The sequence below is a fragment of the Loxodonta africana genome, chromosome 15, assembly GCF_030014295.1.
Source record: "Loxodonta africana isolate mLoxAfr1 chromosome 15, mLoxAfr1.hap2, whole genome shotgun sequence".
NCBI lineage: Eukaryota > Metazoa > Chordata > Mammalia > Proboscidea > Elephantidae > Loxodonta > Loxodonta africana.
Window position 1 is genome coordinate 40,774,011 of NC_087356.1, and position 16,415 is coordinate 40,790,425.

The window sequence follows — 16,415 nt, forward strand, 5'->3', positions numbered from 1 at the left end:
AGTAGAGAACTCACATAGACTACAGAACTCAGGGGTCGTCTGATGCTGTATTTCTCCCTGGGGCCAATGGCGCCTTGTGGGGCAGACAGTTCTGTTGTGCAGGACTGTACCTCTCATTGAGGGAGGTTTAGCATCCCTCTTTTCCAATGACCCGCAGTCATTGTGATAACCCAGAACTTTTCTGCATGCTTCCAGGCTCTCCCAAGAGGGGCAATACACTCTTGGTTGAAAACCAGTATGACAACTCTGTCATTTATACATGAGAAAAATGAGGTTCAGACACAGGAGTGACATGCTCAAAGCCACAACTAGTTAATGGTATAGTTCTAGGGCCCAGGTCTCCCGATTTCTAGTACACTTCTTTTGTTACAAGGTCTCTGGGTGGCACAAATGGTTTGCGCTTGACTTCTAACCTAAAGGTTGGCAATTTGAACCCACCCAGAAGAAAGGAAGAAAGGCCTGGCTATCTGCTTCCATAAAGATTACAGCCAAGAAAATCCTATAGAGTACAATTATCCTCTGTAACACATGTGGTTGCCATGAGTTGAAGTTGACTCAACGGCAATGGGTTTTCTGGTTTCTCGTGCCTCAGCAGTGATTGCCCCATGCTCTGATGCCAGGATGCTGTGGAGACTGTAGGGCTTAGCTCTTCCGGCCGTGCTCTACTCCTGACTGCCACACTTTGTGTCCCTTCATTTACTGAGTTCTCCTGACTCTGCAAATAAACTTTCCTTTTTCTTCTACAGCTTATAGAGTGTTGGATCAACGATTGTGTGTTTCTGAACATCCCAATTGATACTTCCTTCAGTCTCATTAACATCCTTGGAGATCCCTATGAGATACGGCAGTGGAACACTGATGGACTGCCTCGTGACATGATATCAACAGAAAATGGCATTTTAGTTACTCAGGGGCGACGGTGGCCTTTGATGATTGATCCTCAAGATCAGGTATGTAACAAGAAGAGTGACTATTGACACTGGTTACTTTTGTGTTGTCTGTTAGAAATTATAACAGTGGAATTTAATGAACTTGTAACATCATGGCAATGTTGACCTAGAAGGGAGTTCAGAAGCCATCTAGTCAGAAGGGAAGTGTTCAAGTGCTCTGCATAATTAATTTTGATTGGTTTCGTTTAAATCAACCACTAGTTTTCTGTTATTTATTGGGACAGGAAATCACTCTCCTGTGTAGTCCTTTGCTCCTAAAAGGTCTGAGGGATCAGAAGAAAGTCAGAATATGATGAGTTCTGAGCAAACCTGCCTGGAGTTTACAGACTCCCATCATCCAACTCCCCAAGTCCAGGGAGCAGATGGTACTAAGTGGGGCTTGGAGAAGGGAGCAGCTGTGAAAAGGAGACAGCTGGATACCATAACTTTTTTCCTAGATGGCTCTTTTCTTCATTTATCCCAAATTTGAATAACAACAAGTTGGTCTTAAATTATTTCTTTCAGGGGGTGGCTATTTTTATTTTATTTTGTCTTTATTTGTCAAAACTCCTTTTAGATTGAACAAAATTGTTAAGCTTTATTCTAAAAGTTTTCTCTTTCTGGCTATGTGTAAAAGTAAATGTCCTGCTCTGTGCTTTCTCGTACAGGCAAACCGTTGGATAAGAAACAAGGAGAGCAAAAGTGGTTTAAAGATCATTAAGCTTACGGACAGTAATTTTCTACGTACACTTGAGAATTCGATCCGACTTGGTTTGCCTGTCTTACTGGAAGAGGTTGGCTTTTCCCCTTCTTTCTCATGTTAGTTCCCAAATTTCAGATCAGATGTAGAATCCTATACGGGCCATATCCGCATCATGCCAAAGACACCAGTCAACTCCATTTTCAAATTGGTCAAACCAGTTGCTTTGCTCCTGAAACAGTACACTCTCATTTGGGAAGGAACCTGTTGATTGAATGAATTTTCCCTTCTCAAACACCATTTTGATGCTAAGGGGGATGGCCTCTGTTTCCTGACACTACTGATTCTCAAGTGCCATTGACCCTCTTGATGGTTAGCTGCCCTGGAAATTCAAACACTAGTGCTGTTGGGGACCATCTATACACGCAAATGATTTGAAACTTATAAAACACTCCCGTGAGTATAAACATTATCTACTTGGATATAATTTTAGAATTAACGACTGATAAGAATGAATTTTATAAAAAAAATAAAAATGTTCGTTGAGTCTAGGTGCTCCACTTCTTCAGATATCACTCAGAGAATGGATATTTTTAAAATTGTTCACTCATTCAACAAACGTTATTTGCAAACCAATGACACACACTATAGATGTGATTCCTATCATGAATAGCTTACAGTCTAGTTGGAGATGGAGATAATAAACAGCAAAGGGGGATGAGAGGGAGGGGGAAGGAAGAGAACTTGTGGTTAAAGCTTTGAAGGAACACGCAGGGTACTGAGATAGCCAGGCTCCATTTAACCATGCCTAGAAGCCCTGGTGGCACAGTGGTTAGGTTCTTGGCTGCTAACCAAGAGATCAGCAGTTCAAATCCACCAGCTGCTCCTTGGAAATCCGATGAGACAGTTCTACTCTGTCCTGTAGGGTCACCATGAGTCGGAATTGACTCAGTGGCAATGGATTTTTTTGTTGTGGTTGTTCTTTTTAGAAGTGTCTCAAACATAGCAATGATGGTGAGGATGGCGCGGCACTGGGTAGCGTTTCCTTCTGTTGTCCGTAGGGTCCCTATGAGTCAGAACTGACTCGATGGCACCTAACCACAACAACAGCAGTGTCTCTGCTTCGACAGAAAGGCAAGAGCTCAGAAAAGACCATTAACCTGGGACAGATTAGCTGCAGCACTGGCGTGGCACCTAGGAATAATTAGTGTTGAGTGCTCACAACCTACCAGATTCTGTTCTCAGTACTTTTATATTAACTCATCAATCCTCACTGCAACCTTACAAGGTACTTACTATTATTATCCCATTTTACCAATGAGGAAACTGAGGCACAGGAAGGTTAAGTAAACTGAGCAGCCTTGCCTGCTGAGAAAATCCATCATATTCCCCAGTCAAGCCATAAAGAGCACAAGATGACTCGATGCACACCTTCTGATCTTTGCCAACAGAGGGAAGTTCTGTAATGGATCCCAGGCCCTTCCTCAAGCCCTGAAGTGTTCAGAGGGTGAGGTCTCCCAAAACCTTTGGCACAGTTATGTTAGCTCCAAACTGGGTTCCTGAGCCCACGTTTACTTCCTGACAAAGGAGGTCCTGAGAGGTTCCCTCTCATATGGCAGTGGAGGAAAGACTGACGGTCCGCCTCTTTTGAGCATTTTAACTGCAGCAGAGCGTCCCTGAGAGGAGGGGTAGACCGGGTGGACCAGGCACTCTGACTGGGCCTTCCCTGCACTCGGTGACTTGGGGTCTTTATCATTGTACCCCCAGCTGCTTTCTACATTTTCTGAGGTGGTGTTTTCAAATTTTGTTTCTACCTATTCATGGGTATGAAATCAATTTAGTCAATCTCCACCAGCATTTTTTAATGAACTAGAATAAAAAGAAAAAAAAAAACCCACAAAAGTACATCATGGGTCATAGGGGTAAATTTTGCCTCATAAATTTTTGTTTTAAGCATTTACAGGTATGGATACCGTGTCACAATGTGAAATCAACTGGTTACTATGGATTACAGTCAAATATTGGGAAGACGTTGGGGCCATGGCACCCCATCGCATATATCGTGACATTAAGATGGCAATGTCTGCATACCCAAGTTCTTAAAAAAAACTATATTTTTCTTTGAGAAAATGGAGGGAAAAAAAAATACCTGTCATGTAAAGGTCCACAACCAAATAATAAATATTTTAGGTTTTGCAGGACACATATTCTCTGTCTCATATTCTTCTTGTTTTGTGTTTTGTTCTTACAGCGCTTTAAAAACGTAAAAACTATCTTAACTCTACAGTCATACAAAAACAGGTCACAGGGGTTCGGATCTGGCCTGCAGGTCATAGCTCACCAACCCCTGACTTAGAACAACCATGAAAATTCCCAGATCTCCATTTGTCTGGGGCCTGTTGAAGGACTATCCTACAGTGACTAAATCTACCCCACCTCTTCTTTCTTAGATCATTGCTCATGGGAATGAATATGTGTGTGAGATCAGTCTAAATAGGTTTATTGCCCTTACATGCTCTTGTTTCCTTAGGCTATTGACAAGGTAATCACTAAAAAATATACTTTGTTAGAAGTAAGGCAGGAATATTGATAAATGTCTATAAGATCATGGAAAAATGCTCACTCAGTGACTTTTAAGGCCTAAGGAATTTTGAGAAGTTGATGCCATTTTAACTCCTTATTGTTTTTGTGTTGTTTTGTTTTGTTTTCATTTTTCAGCTTAAAGAAACTTTGGACCCAGCTCTAGAACCCGTTCTTTTGAAACAGACTTTCTTTAGCGGTGGAAGACTTCTCATTCGCCTTGGAGACTCAGACATTGATTACGACAAAAACTTTAGGTTCTACATGACAACCAAAATGCCAAATCCTCACTATCTGCCTGAGGTAAGCCCGGTGGTCTGGAACGCCAGCCTGACTGGATTGGAATGGTGTGATGAGTCTCTAGAGTATGGTGGCCACCTGAGCCATCTGAAGCAAACAACTCTCGTCCCTTCCTCCTCTTCCCCCTCCGCACACCCTCTCCCTTCATTTCTTCCACCCTTGCTTCTCTTCTGAGTCATGATTCTGATTCCCACCATCTTTCTCCTCTGCTGTAACATTGGCCATCTAGGTGGCACTCCAGTCCCGCCCACTCTGTCCCCAGGCCGCTGCAGGTCCCAGTAGGCTATGCACTTCTCCGGCACTCTCCCCATCTCCTCCTGGTCCACAAGCTGCTCTTATAAACAGCCTGTGGACCAGGGCACCATTCCCTTCTCATCATTACTCTCCCTCCCTCAGCACAGGCCTTTTTTTGCCCCTCTCATGTGGTAGGTAAATGCATCAGAGCTTAACCGAGAATCTGTGTCAGGGTCTGTCAATGTGTAAGTGTGCGCTTGCCCATGTAACATAGCCCCAAATAAAGAGGCTGCCTACGTGAAACCTCTGATGAACGGGCAACGGTAGAGAATCATAATTCAAACGTCCAGTATCTGAATGTAGAATACTGAGGGAGGGGCCTCGTGTTCCCTACTTCTGTGCTCTTAAACTATTTGAGAGGAGCTGTGTGAACTCCACTTCGGTACACATGTCCCTGAGCCACTGTAGGATCCAAAAGAATTCCCACTCTTGTGCTGTGGAGCCTAAGCAGTTGTAACAAATAAAGGCAGCTGTGATTTCTTTCTTTCACTCCTGCACAGGGCTTTCGGTAGCCAGCTGCACTCCCACACACCCTTGGGGCTGCCACAGCTCCAGGCAAGTTCACATATGGTCCGCAGCGTCTTTTCAAGTCAGGCGCACCAACAGGGAAGAGATTATACAAATCAAAACTTTACTTCTCCACCCGCCCCCCCAAAAAAGTCCTTGTATATACCATTCCAAATATTGTCATTTTAATTTCACTGTTGGATTTCTCATAGCTACCTGTCTTAACTAGATAGGGTCAAGTTGAATGAAATTGACACACTTCTTGAATAGGATGGGGAGATAATATTAATAGCCAGAGTCAGGGTTTCCTTGTCACCTTCAAGGGGTTTACTTACACAGCCACTGCAAGGGTTCCCTATCCCAGATCCCATTAAGAATTTGGAAAAGTGACCTATGTGCTGACTTGCAGCCTTCTATTTCTCACTTATTTAATTTTGAAAGACAGCATTGCACCCTAGACCCAACCTGCCACTCTGTCACGGTGGGTAGATTATTCCATCTACTGGGTCCTCAAGTCAGTCAACCAGGAAGTTGAGATAAAGCCTACTATAAGGATTGTTGTGAGGATTAGATAAGAAATGATGTATATAAAATGTCCTGGAGGCACTCAAACACTGTATTTATTGTCTTTTACTGTTGACTTATTCACGTTCAAGTAATGTAAGGATATTTTATCTTCTTGTAACAGTTTTCCATAAAAATATTATGATGAGATAAAATATGTAAAGCTGCATTTATTATCAGTAATAGCTGGCCTCCACCAGACTGAGTCCAGCACAACGAGGTGTTTCCCGGCTACCACCACTGACTGCTCTGACAGGGATCACGATAGTGGGTCCGGGACACAGCTAAAGAAAAACGCAGAACAAAATTCTAACTCAAAAAGAAAGACCAGACTTGCTGGCCTGACAGAGACTGGAGAAACCCTGAGAGTATGGTCCCCAGACACCCTTTCAGCTCAGTAATCAAGTCACTCCTGAGGTTTACCCTTCAGCCAAAGATTGAACAGGCCCATGGAACAAAACAAGACTAAAGGGGCGTACCAGCCCTGGGGCAGGGACTGGAAGGTAGGAGGGAACAGGAAACCTGGTAATAGGGAGCCCAGAATTGATTAGGGAAAGTGTTGACACGTCATGGGGTTGTTGATCAATGTCATACAACAATGTGTGTACTAAATGTTTGATGAGAAACTGTAAACCTTCATCTAAAGTACAATAAAAAAAAAAAGAAAAAAATAGCTAATTTTTTATAAGGACCTACTGAGTACAAGGCACTATAATTAAGTGATTTTATTGCCTCATTTAGTCTCACAACTACGCTATGAGTTGTTAATATTATATCCCAATTTTTAAGTACCAGGAACTGAAGCTCAGAGCCAGTGAATAGCTTGGCTTTTCCTACATCATTCGTCTACTGAAGGGGTAGCTGGAAATTGAATCTAAACTGTTAATCCTAAAACACCATTTCTAACCATTTCCTGGCTCACCTTTCCTTAAATCACCATGTGGGATTCTATAACAGTACTATTTGAGAAACAAGGTTGTCACTCATATTGGCAGGGAAAATCTTATCAAGATTTGTAGGACACTTTGGGGTTGGGGGGATGGTGGGGGACACAATTAGACCTGAGACATATCCAGCTGAGTGGTAATTAGCCATGCTCTAACAAACAATTCACTTCTTGTTTCATTAGTCTGTACTTAAGTAGCCATTTTTGTGTTCTCTGTGCTTCTCTTCCAGGTGTGCATTAAAGTTACCATCATCAACTTCACTGTGACCAAGTCAGGTCTGGAGGATCAGTTGTTAAGGTAAAGAAAAAGGAGGAGGGGTGCTAAAGGAACCAAGAAAACCAGTCGCTGTCGAGCCAGTTCCGACTTACAGTAACCCTATAGGACAGAGTAGAACTGCCCCCGTAGGGTTCCCAAGGCTGTAATCTTTATGGGAGCAGACTGCCACATCTTTCTTCCATGGAGCAGCTGGTGGGTTTGAACCCCTGACTTTTTGGTTAGCAGCCAAGCGCTTAACAACTGCACCACCAGCACTCCTAGGGACAGACATTTCCTAATTTTTTTTTTTTTTTTTAGAAATTTTGTTGTAGAAAAGATTTTAATGTGTCAAAGCACCACACATTAATTCTCAATTAAAAAAGATTGGTGTCTCAGTTATCTAGTGCTGCTGTAAGAGAAATACCACGAGTGAATGGCTTTAACAAAGAGAAATTTATTCTCTTATAGTTTAGGTGGCTAGAAGTTTAAATTCAGGGTGCCGTCTCCAGGGGAAGACCTTCTGTCTCTGTCGGCTCAGGTGGAAGTTCTTTGTCATCACTCTTCCCCTGATTTGGGAGCGTCTCAGTGCCGGACCCTGGGTCCAAAGGACATGCTCCACTCCTGGCTCTTCTTGTTTGGAGGTCCCTCTCCTCTTTGCTCACTTCTCTCTTTTATATCTCAAAAAAGATTGACTTAAAATACAACCTAATCCTGTAAATCGTGTCCTGCCTCATTAACATAACTGCTTCTAATCCTGCCTCATTAACATCATAAATGTTAGGATTTACAACACATGGGAAATTACATCCGCTCACAAAATGGAGGACAACCACACAATACTGGAAATCATGGCCTAGCCAAGTTGATGCACATTTTGGGAGGACACATTCAATCCATAGCAATTGGCGTGGTTAAATCCTTTACCATTTACATCACTGCTCATAGCTGCTGATCTTCAGCACAGTCTTCTCAAGCTGATGAGAGACACACCCTTAATTCTCATCCATTGTTTGGGCCAGGCCTGCAGCCCACCCCTGCCTATTCCCCTTTGTCAGTATTTCCAACCTTGGCTAAGGGAACAAAGTCATTCTCTTATTTCTAGAGACTCATTTCTCCACACCTATGAAAAAACTTCTACTCTCAAATATATTTTTTCCTGTTTCACTTCTCTGCAGATGTTTTCCTAGTGTATCTAATTATGAGGACATTGGTGGTTCAGTGGTAGATACTCACCTCCCATGCAGAAGACCCAGGTTTGATTCCAGGCCAGTGCACCTCATGCATAGCCCCAGTCTGTCAGTGAGGCTTGTGTGTTGCTATGATGCTAAACAGGTTTCAACAGAGCTTCCAGACTAAGATAGACTAGGAAGAAAGGGCTGGCAATCTACTTCAGAAAATCAGCCAGTGAAAACCTTATGGATCACAATGTCCAATCCGAAGCTGATCATTGGGATGGTGCAGGACTGGGCAGCATTTTGTTCCATTGTGTGTGGGGTCGTCATGTGTCAGGGACTGCCTAGATGTCAGCTGACAACAACAAGAGCATTTAATTATACCTACATTTGTCTACCTCAAAAAAAAAAAAAAAAAACCCTCCCTCAGTATACTCTATATGTGATTAACCCATTTACCAAAAGTGAGGCTACAAATTGATGTATTAATCTTCAAAATTAGCCTTGAGGTTCAGGAGACAGAAATTTTAAAATATTTTTTTCAAATAATGACATTGATGTTGGTTAAAAACCAGTTTTATACACACACACATATACATAAACACTAAAGGAAAATATAATTTAGACCTATGTTCAAAAGAAATATAACCCCTTATTTAGAGTCAAGATCATCCTATCACTAGCCCCAAGAACCCCTGTTATTGCTAATAAATTTGTCTCATTTTTCTTATTTCCTTCAGGAATTTATTCTACTGGCTGCTAACTTGTTTAACTTCTACTAAGTTCATGTCTTTCCAGTCAAACGGTATTTCACACATCTTATGGACATACTCCCGTGACATATCTAATGACATTTTGTGTGCCAACTTATCCTCATAAATGGTTAAGCTTAGCTGTGCTGCTAACTGTCAGCATGTTAGACTGCCTGGGAAAAAGAAGTACCCTGACACCAAGGGAAATGCTGAGACTCATTCATGGGGTGTGGCATCTCCCTCGTTGATGGCATTGAAGAGGGAACCTGACAACTTCCAGCCGGTACAAGGCTACAGTTCTGTCTCCAGAGTTCTGACAAATGGTGCCCATTTCGGTTGTCCTCTGCTCTGCTGAGCACCTGGCCAGGCAGCAGATGCTCATTGCACCCAACTGTTCACTGGAAATTTTCTCTAGGGTCTTCACAATTTTGAAAACTACAGTTCACCTCTCTGCCTCCTGGAGGCTGCCAACAGCAATTTTTCAGTCCTTGCTGGGATAGGACAATACCTTTCCTCAGCTTCAAGGAGTTCCACTAAACCATGCCACAAAGTCCACCTCCTCCTGTCTTTGTTTCTTCTCTCAGAAGCCCTAATTCATCCTCACATCTTGGCACTCCCTTATGATGCTTAACTTGTCTAATTTGGTTTATGATTCTATCAAGCTGTCTCCTGAGCTTACCTTCATCTTAGAAATTCTACAAACCCTTTTCTGAAAACCTTCCTTAAACAACTGAATCTAAGGTGATGATTTTTCTTACAGCTTTCACATCATTTTTTAAAGTTTCTGAATTCAGCATGTACATCAGGTTGTTATTTGACGCATTGTATCATAGTGGGTAATAACATGTGTTCTGGAGCCAGCAGACGTCCCTGGGTGGTGCAAATGGTTTGCTTTCTACTACTAACCTAAAGATTAGTAGCTCAAACCCATCCAGCAGTACCACAGAAGAAAGGCCTGGTGATCTGCCGCCATAAAGATTATAGCCAAGAAAATGCTATAGAGCAGTTCTACTTTGTACCACATGGGGTCACCATGAGTCAGAGTCAACTCGGCAATGGGTTTGGTTTGGAGCCAGCAGACCCAGGTTCAAGCCCAGCTGTGCCTCTCTTAGCCTTGAGACCTTGGGAAGTGACCCACAAGAGTCTGTTTGCTCACATGCCATCTGGAGGTGGTAACCACAGTGCCCACCTCCCAGGAACATTCAGAGGACTGAAAAAGATAAGCCATAGAAAACTCTTAGCACAGAGCACTGTTTAATAAAGGTTAACTCCTGCAAACAGAGGGCTGGGCACACAAATTATGAGTGGGCAAGTGAAGGGAGACTTAAGTTCACATGTTTAGATAGACGTGGACCTGGTGGTAGGCCCCCTTCTTCAGATGATGGAGGTAGTGAGAATCTCCCTAAATGAGGGAAAGGAGAAGGCTTCATGCCAATATGAAAAGTATGCTCCAGGCACCATTTTCAGCTTGGGACAAGGTAATATTAGAGACAGAAATTGAATGATTACAAAATCAAGCATTAAGTAGGTTTTCTGAAGATGAGCAGAAGATGTGGGAATTATGGTAGGGTGCAGGGCTCTGAAATACAAGATAAAGAATGAGAACCGATAGGTAATAACCTCACCAAAGGAGGGGCCTTGAGCATTCAGATTCGGTTAATAGTATTTATACTCAGCTAAATAGTATTCAGAATAAGAACAATTGGAAACAGAAAAAGGAAAATAGAAGCCACCTTAGGACATGGACAACATCTAATTTAGGTATTCACACTTTGGTTCCAGTGATGTGGTGCGACTTGAAAAACCTGAGTTGGAAGAACAAAGAATCAAGCTCATTGTGAGAATCAACACTGACAAGAACCAGTTGAAAGCTATCGAAGAGAAAATCCTAAAAATGCTCTTTACATCTGAAGGAAATATTTTGGACAATGAAGAACTTATTGACACACTCCAGGATTCAAAGGCAAGGAAAATATTTTTAGTGTTTATAGAAAGTGGGTTATTTCCAAAGTTAACAGCTATGGCCTTTGAGTGTACTGCAAGGGCTTTTACAGTAATAATGGCGGCTGTCCCAGGGGCACACGCAAGAGCGTGCCTGGCTAGCAGAGTCCTCAGCAACCAAAGGAAGAAAAGAGAAACTGTAGACAACTAACTGCTCCTCTTGTCTTGCCTGCATTTTTAACAAAGCACGTAGTATAAAGAACTGGGACAAGATAGGAGTTGAAAGGAACAAACATATTTATATTAATATCACCCTCTCCAGGCAGCCTCCCTGGTATTGCCAGATGGAATTAATCTCTTCCTCCTTGGAACTTCTATAGCACCTTAGCTGAACCTCTTCTACAGCACTTGTCACTATTCACCTTATATCACAGCTATCAAATTACATATCTTATTTCTTCTCCTAGGTGGTTAAGTTTTATGTGGCTGGAATCTGTGACTAGTTCACCTTGATAATCCTTCTCCAGGGGCTAAGCATGGTGCACATAATTAGTGCTCAATAAATTTAGTTGTCAACTGAATGAACGAATGAACACCCCATAGTAAGACAAAGGTTTACATTAAATGTAAATTAAATCCAGCAAATTATTCCTCAGATTCAAACCATAATATAAAAGTGTGTACTAGGAAGATAGCCTACAAGATGATTGTCATTCATTCATGAGAAACAGAAAATAATTTATTTAACAAATCCCTTTGACTTCAAAAGACAAGAAACACATAGATTATTTCCATTGCCTTTCATGGACATTAAAAATGGTTTACTGCTTTAGATCCTAGTCTCTGGAAATCTTAGTGCTGAAGAAATAATAAAGAAGTAATCCTAAATCTCCATTTCCTTCCCCCCTTTCTCTTTTTGCCTGTTTGTCCATCTGTCTCTTTGTCTGCCTTTCATTTGGCTTTTCCTTGTGTTTTTCATTGCTGGCAGTTAGTTGTTAATCCATTTGTTATTTATTTTTTTATCAAAGTTTTACTTGCAAACTGCTTCAAGAATGAAATAGCTCTACAAAGCTTCTTATGAAAACTAGCATCCCTGCCTTCTCTTCCACCCTCCTCCCATGACTTCCTTCACAGAGGCAACTATGAACCCCTTTGCTGGTAATTGTGTTCTTAATCTTTAGACAATAAACTCACATTGCTGCTACTTCCTGAGTTTTTCGTTTTACACATTAATTATTCTCTATCCACAATAAAATATCAAGACTTGGTTATCTTTCTTCCCGGACTTCTACCACACACACACACACACCCTTCCTGCCTCCCAGCCTCCCACCATAACTGTATCCTGAGTATAGCTACACATTCAATGCCTACATTACCCAGTGCTGTCGAGTCGATTCCGACTCTACATTACCTGGAGATAAAGACCTGGCTGCAACTATTTGGGGGGCTCAGAAGAGGAAAGCTGTGGTCTCAGCATACAGAGTGTATACATTCATTAATCTCTCTGGTTTCAGTATGGTACCCTGTCCCCAAGGAGCCCTGGTGCCACAATGGTTAAGCACTCAGCTGCCAAAAGTTCCCCGTTTGAACCCACCAGCAACTCCACAGGAGAAAAGACCTGGCAATCTGCTCCTGTAAAGATTACAGCCTAGGAAACCCAGTGGGTCAGCCTACTCTGTCCAATAGGGTTACTGTGAGTTAGAATGGACTTGATGACACACAACAACAACCCTGCCCTCAACTGAACTTGGCTTCCTTCCACTCAGAAACGGTCCCTTTTACTTCGGAGTAAACATCTATTGTTTTGCCAGGGTGGGGAACAAGCAACCCCCTGGCTGGGTGGTATGGGGGAGATAGCCTGAGGGTCTTTCAATCAATTCTCATTTTTTAGGCTCTTCCCACTTCTAGTGGGTACTTATTGCTATAAATCCCTAAGCCCTTGAAGGGAATTCTGTTTTATCAATTGGATGGGTTCTTGGCTTTCCCCTCTGCCAGCTCAGGAATCCATTTTCCTGCACCTGCTAAGTCATTACCACTTTTCCTTCTGTTTTCTAGCTCCTCGGATTTTCATCTGTCCTTTCCTGTTCCCTTCATCCTTGTTTGTTCATACCATTTTTCTAAATCCCTTTATTATAATTTTATTGTGGTTTCAGTAGGGAGTAAAAGTGTTTTGACCACCATATTTATCTGGAAACTGGGTTCTTAATTTGTTAGTGAGGAGTTGCTTTGGAGACATCCTTTCTATAGAGATCTGACAGACTCATGCTGGGCTGCACTTCCCACCACTTCCTGCCTATAGTTTACACTCCTCTCAACTCCCATCGCCTTCGTTTAAAATAGTCTCATATATCAAGTCTCTGCAGTACAATGTCTACAGGTAGTCACCAGACTCAGCTGAGGTGTTCGATGCCCTAATGTTCTCTGGCAAAGATAAAAAAAATTATCCACTTTTCCCTTCTCTTTAGCCCGGACTCTACATTGCAGGGCCTTGCACTCCCCAGGGAATAAAAAATCATTTTCCATCTGGTCTCCATGATCCAACTACTCGCATATCAACTTCCTTTTTTCTACTCATAAGAATCCTTTAGTTGAGTCCAGTACCGAGATTGGGGTTTCCTACTCAGGTCTACATTTTCTCGCCCGCCTCAGGCTCTAAGGAGTCGGTACTTGGAGAATTTCAGCCTTCTGATTCCTGGACACAGCTTCTGCACTAAATCCCTCATTTCCTTTCCTTGTGGGCTGAAGTAGACAGTCTAGATGTGCACTCTTTGATACAGCCAGTAACCACTTGTCACCTATACATACCAGGTGTCAAAAAATACAAAAAAAAAGTGAAATATCTCTTTAATAATTTTTTATATCAATTATATGTTGATATGAGAGTATTTTGTTATATTGGTTTAAACAAAATATATCGTGAAAATTAATTTCACCTGTTTCTTTTTATTTTTAATGAATTTAGGAAATTCAGAATTACATATGTGGCTCACATTATATTTCTATTCGAGAACACTAGTCTAGACAGTACCCTGATGGTCCCCTTTAGCAACAGAGCAAATCCTGATCCGCCAGTTCCCATGGCGATTTTTCATGGTCCTTGCCCTCAACGTTTTGACTCTCCAGAGATAAAAGATCCCCCAAGCTCTCAAAGTTTTGACTCTCCAGAGATAAAGGATCCCCGAAGCTAGGAACATCAATAGCCTGTTAAGAAGTGGGGTGGGGGAGTAAGAACAGGAACAGACAGGAATAAAGACTGAAAGAGACATAAAAGGGAATCTTGAGAGCCTGTTGGCCAAAAAGCTTCCCAGAGCCACAAGCCCAAAATAGAGAAAACTCAAAGAACACCAGAAGGGCTTGAAAACATCTCCAATTTGCTTAGGTGTATAACCTTTCCCAAAGAACAGCTTCTAGCCCCATGTTTCCTTATGTCTACACTTGGGAGTATAGAAAAAGAAGGATGAGAATATTAGTCGTCTTTGTTATTCCCAGGTGGGACGTGGTACCGCTTCCAGCCTCTTTTGGGCAGTTTCATGAGTATCCCTTCTTCCTGCATGCCTTCTTGCATTATGGGGTCCCTGGATTGTTTAGGACGGCACATGAGGAAATTAGGGGGTAACTGGCAGTACTGTGTTAGTGTTTCTCAGAAGTAACTCAGGTTCAAGTCTTAGGGAAGGACTGCTCCAATTATTTCAGAGCTATTTGTATTGCCTGTCTCCCTCTGCCCATTGCTAACTCTGGAAGGAAGGAGGTCACCTCAGGTAAGAGAAGGTCACTGGGTCCTGAGACTCAGTCATTCCATGTGGACACCAACCCTTTCCTAAAATCACTATCTCATTGTATTCTTATTTCTTTCCCGCCTAGCTGGATGTATTCCAAAATCTCACTGCTTTTCTGAAACAGACCTCTGAGAACCTATTATTTATTGTATGTTTATTCAGATCACTTCTGGTGCCATTAAAACCAGACTGAAAGAAGCAGAGTCCACTGAAAAGATGATCAATGTTGCTCGTGAGAAGTACCGCCCAGTAGCCACACAAGGATCTGTCATGTACTTTGTCATTGCAAGCCTCTCAGAGATAGATCCCATGTATCAGTATTCACTAAAATATTTTAAACAGGTAAGGCAGTGGTTGTTGCTGTTATTGCTATTGTTGTTAATGAAATTTCTCCCTCTGGTGTCCCTTTAAACCCTTTTGAGTTCCTTCTGGCCTCAGACAAGCACGAATCTGGTTATTGAGTAAAATCCCTGGGGTTTGGGCTTGGACATAAGTTTTAAGAGTGACTCCCGCTGCTGTGTCGCCTAAAGCTGTGCATCCCCAATGTGCATAGAACAATCTGTAGAGGAAGGAGAGAAAGCCTCTTTGCACATTCCATTTTCTCCTGGCTTTCTCAACGACTCACTAGCTTGTTTGTTTTCCTTCTTGCCTCCCTGCCTTTTTTTTCTTCCAAGAGTCGCAGCTATTTCTTTATGATTTTCTACAGTAATCTGGCTTCCCTCCCACTGTTAGTGTTTTCTCTGTTGTATCTCAAGCCTCAAGTCTTAACCAAACTGGTTTCTCTAGCCTTCCCCAACTCCAAAACTTTCTATATGACAGGCTACCCACCCCACCACCACCGCCCCCAGGCTTTCATGCAGAGGGATCCTAAAAGCCCTCGTCTCCTTTCCCACGTTCACCTTATGTCTGTGAGGCCTTTCCATTTTGTTTCCGGTCTCTCTGCTTTATCTTATATTCACGATTGTGTTTCAGCTGAGCCCTTGAGAGCAGGATCTGTTCCCACCCCTCGCTCTTTGAGGCAGTGTTTCAGTGTATCTCTCAAAAAGATATTCAATGCCACAAAGCTTTGGTGAACAATATTGATTTTACCGAAAATTTTGAGGGGAGTGAGAGTTTGCATCACTCATTACACAGCAAAGCTTAGCAAGCATTCCCAATAGGCCCATCTGTTTGCCTCCAATTTCTCTCAGCTACCAGTGGCCTCTTCCCTTCAGATTATCCCACACACAGCCCCACAGTTCTGTTTTCCCATCCTCCTCTTGTCTACTTGGTTCTCTTTTCTCTGCAGAGCAGTTTAGCCCACTCTTGCTTCTTTAAGCATCCATGCTCATCCACATAATACAACTCACAGTAGAAAACAGTAGGGAATTGTAAATACATCCTCTTTTCCTGCAACATGTCTTTATATCCTCCTAAACACACTCTTTAGTCACTGCTGACTCTCCCACCTGGAAGCCAGGCCAGCCTAGGCCCGCTATTAGGGAAACACTGTTCCACATCCCTGGGCACCTAAATAGATTTTCACAGATATTGCTCATCAAACACAGTTCAGACTAGGTGGTCTGGAGGTCAGAGTTCAGAGCTACATCCAAGCTGTCCCTGTTCTATCTGTCCAGCCACATTTCCCATTTTTCCTCTGTTAATTGCTGCATTTACATCCACTGGACTCACTGGAGGCTTTTATGTTTAGGGCTC

The 16,415-nt window shown here is 42.4% G+C and overlaps 1 protein-coding gene across 1 annotated transcript in view; it reads left to right on the forward strand.

The window, feature by feature from the left end:
- DNAH6 (dynein axonemal heavy chain 6) overlaps positions 1-16,415 on the forward strand; it is a 302,643-nt gene that overhangs the window by 198,039 nt on the left and 88,189 nt on the right. Inside the window, exons 55-60 of the mRNA XM_064268785.1 lie at positions 747-950; positions 1,598-1,723; positions 4,348-4,512; positions 7,051-7,118; positions 10,783-10,963; positions 14,883-15,062. Coding sequence (XP_064124855.1) covers positions 747-950; positions 1,598-1,723; positions 4,348-4,512; positions 7,051-7,118; positions 10,783-10,963; positions 14,883-15,062 — 924 coding nt within the window. The remainder of the gene's footprint in view (positions 1-746; positions 951-1,597; positions 1,724-4,347; positions 4,513-7,050; positions 7,119-10,782; positions 10,964-14,882; positions 15,063-16,415) is intronic.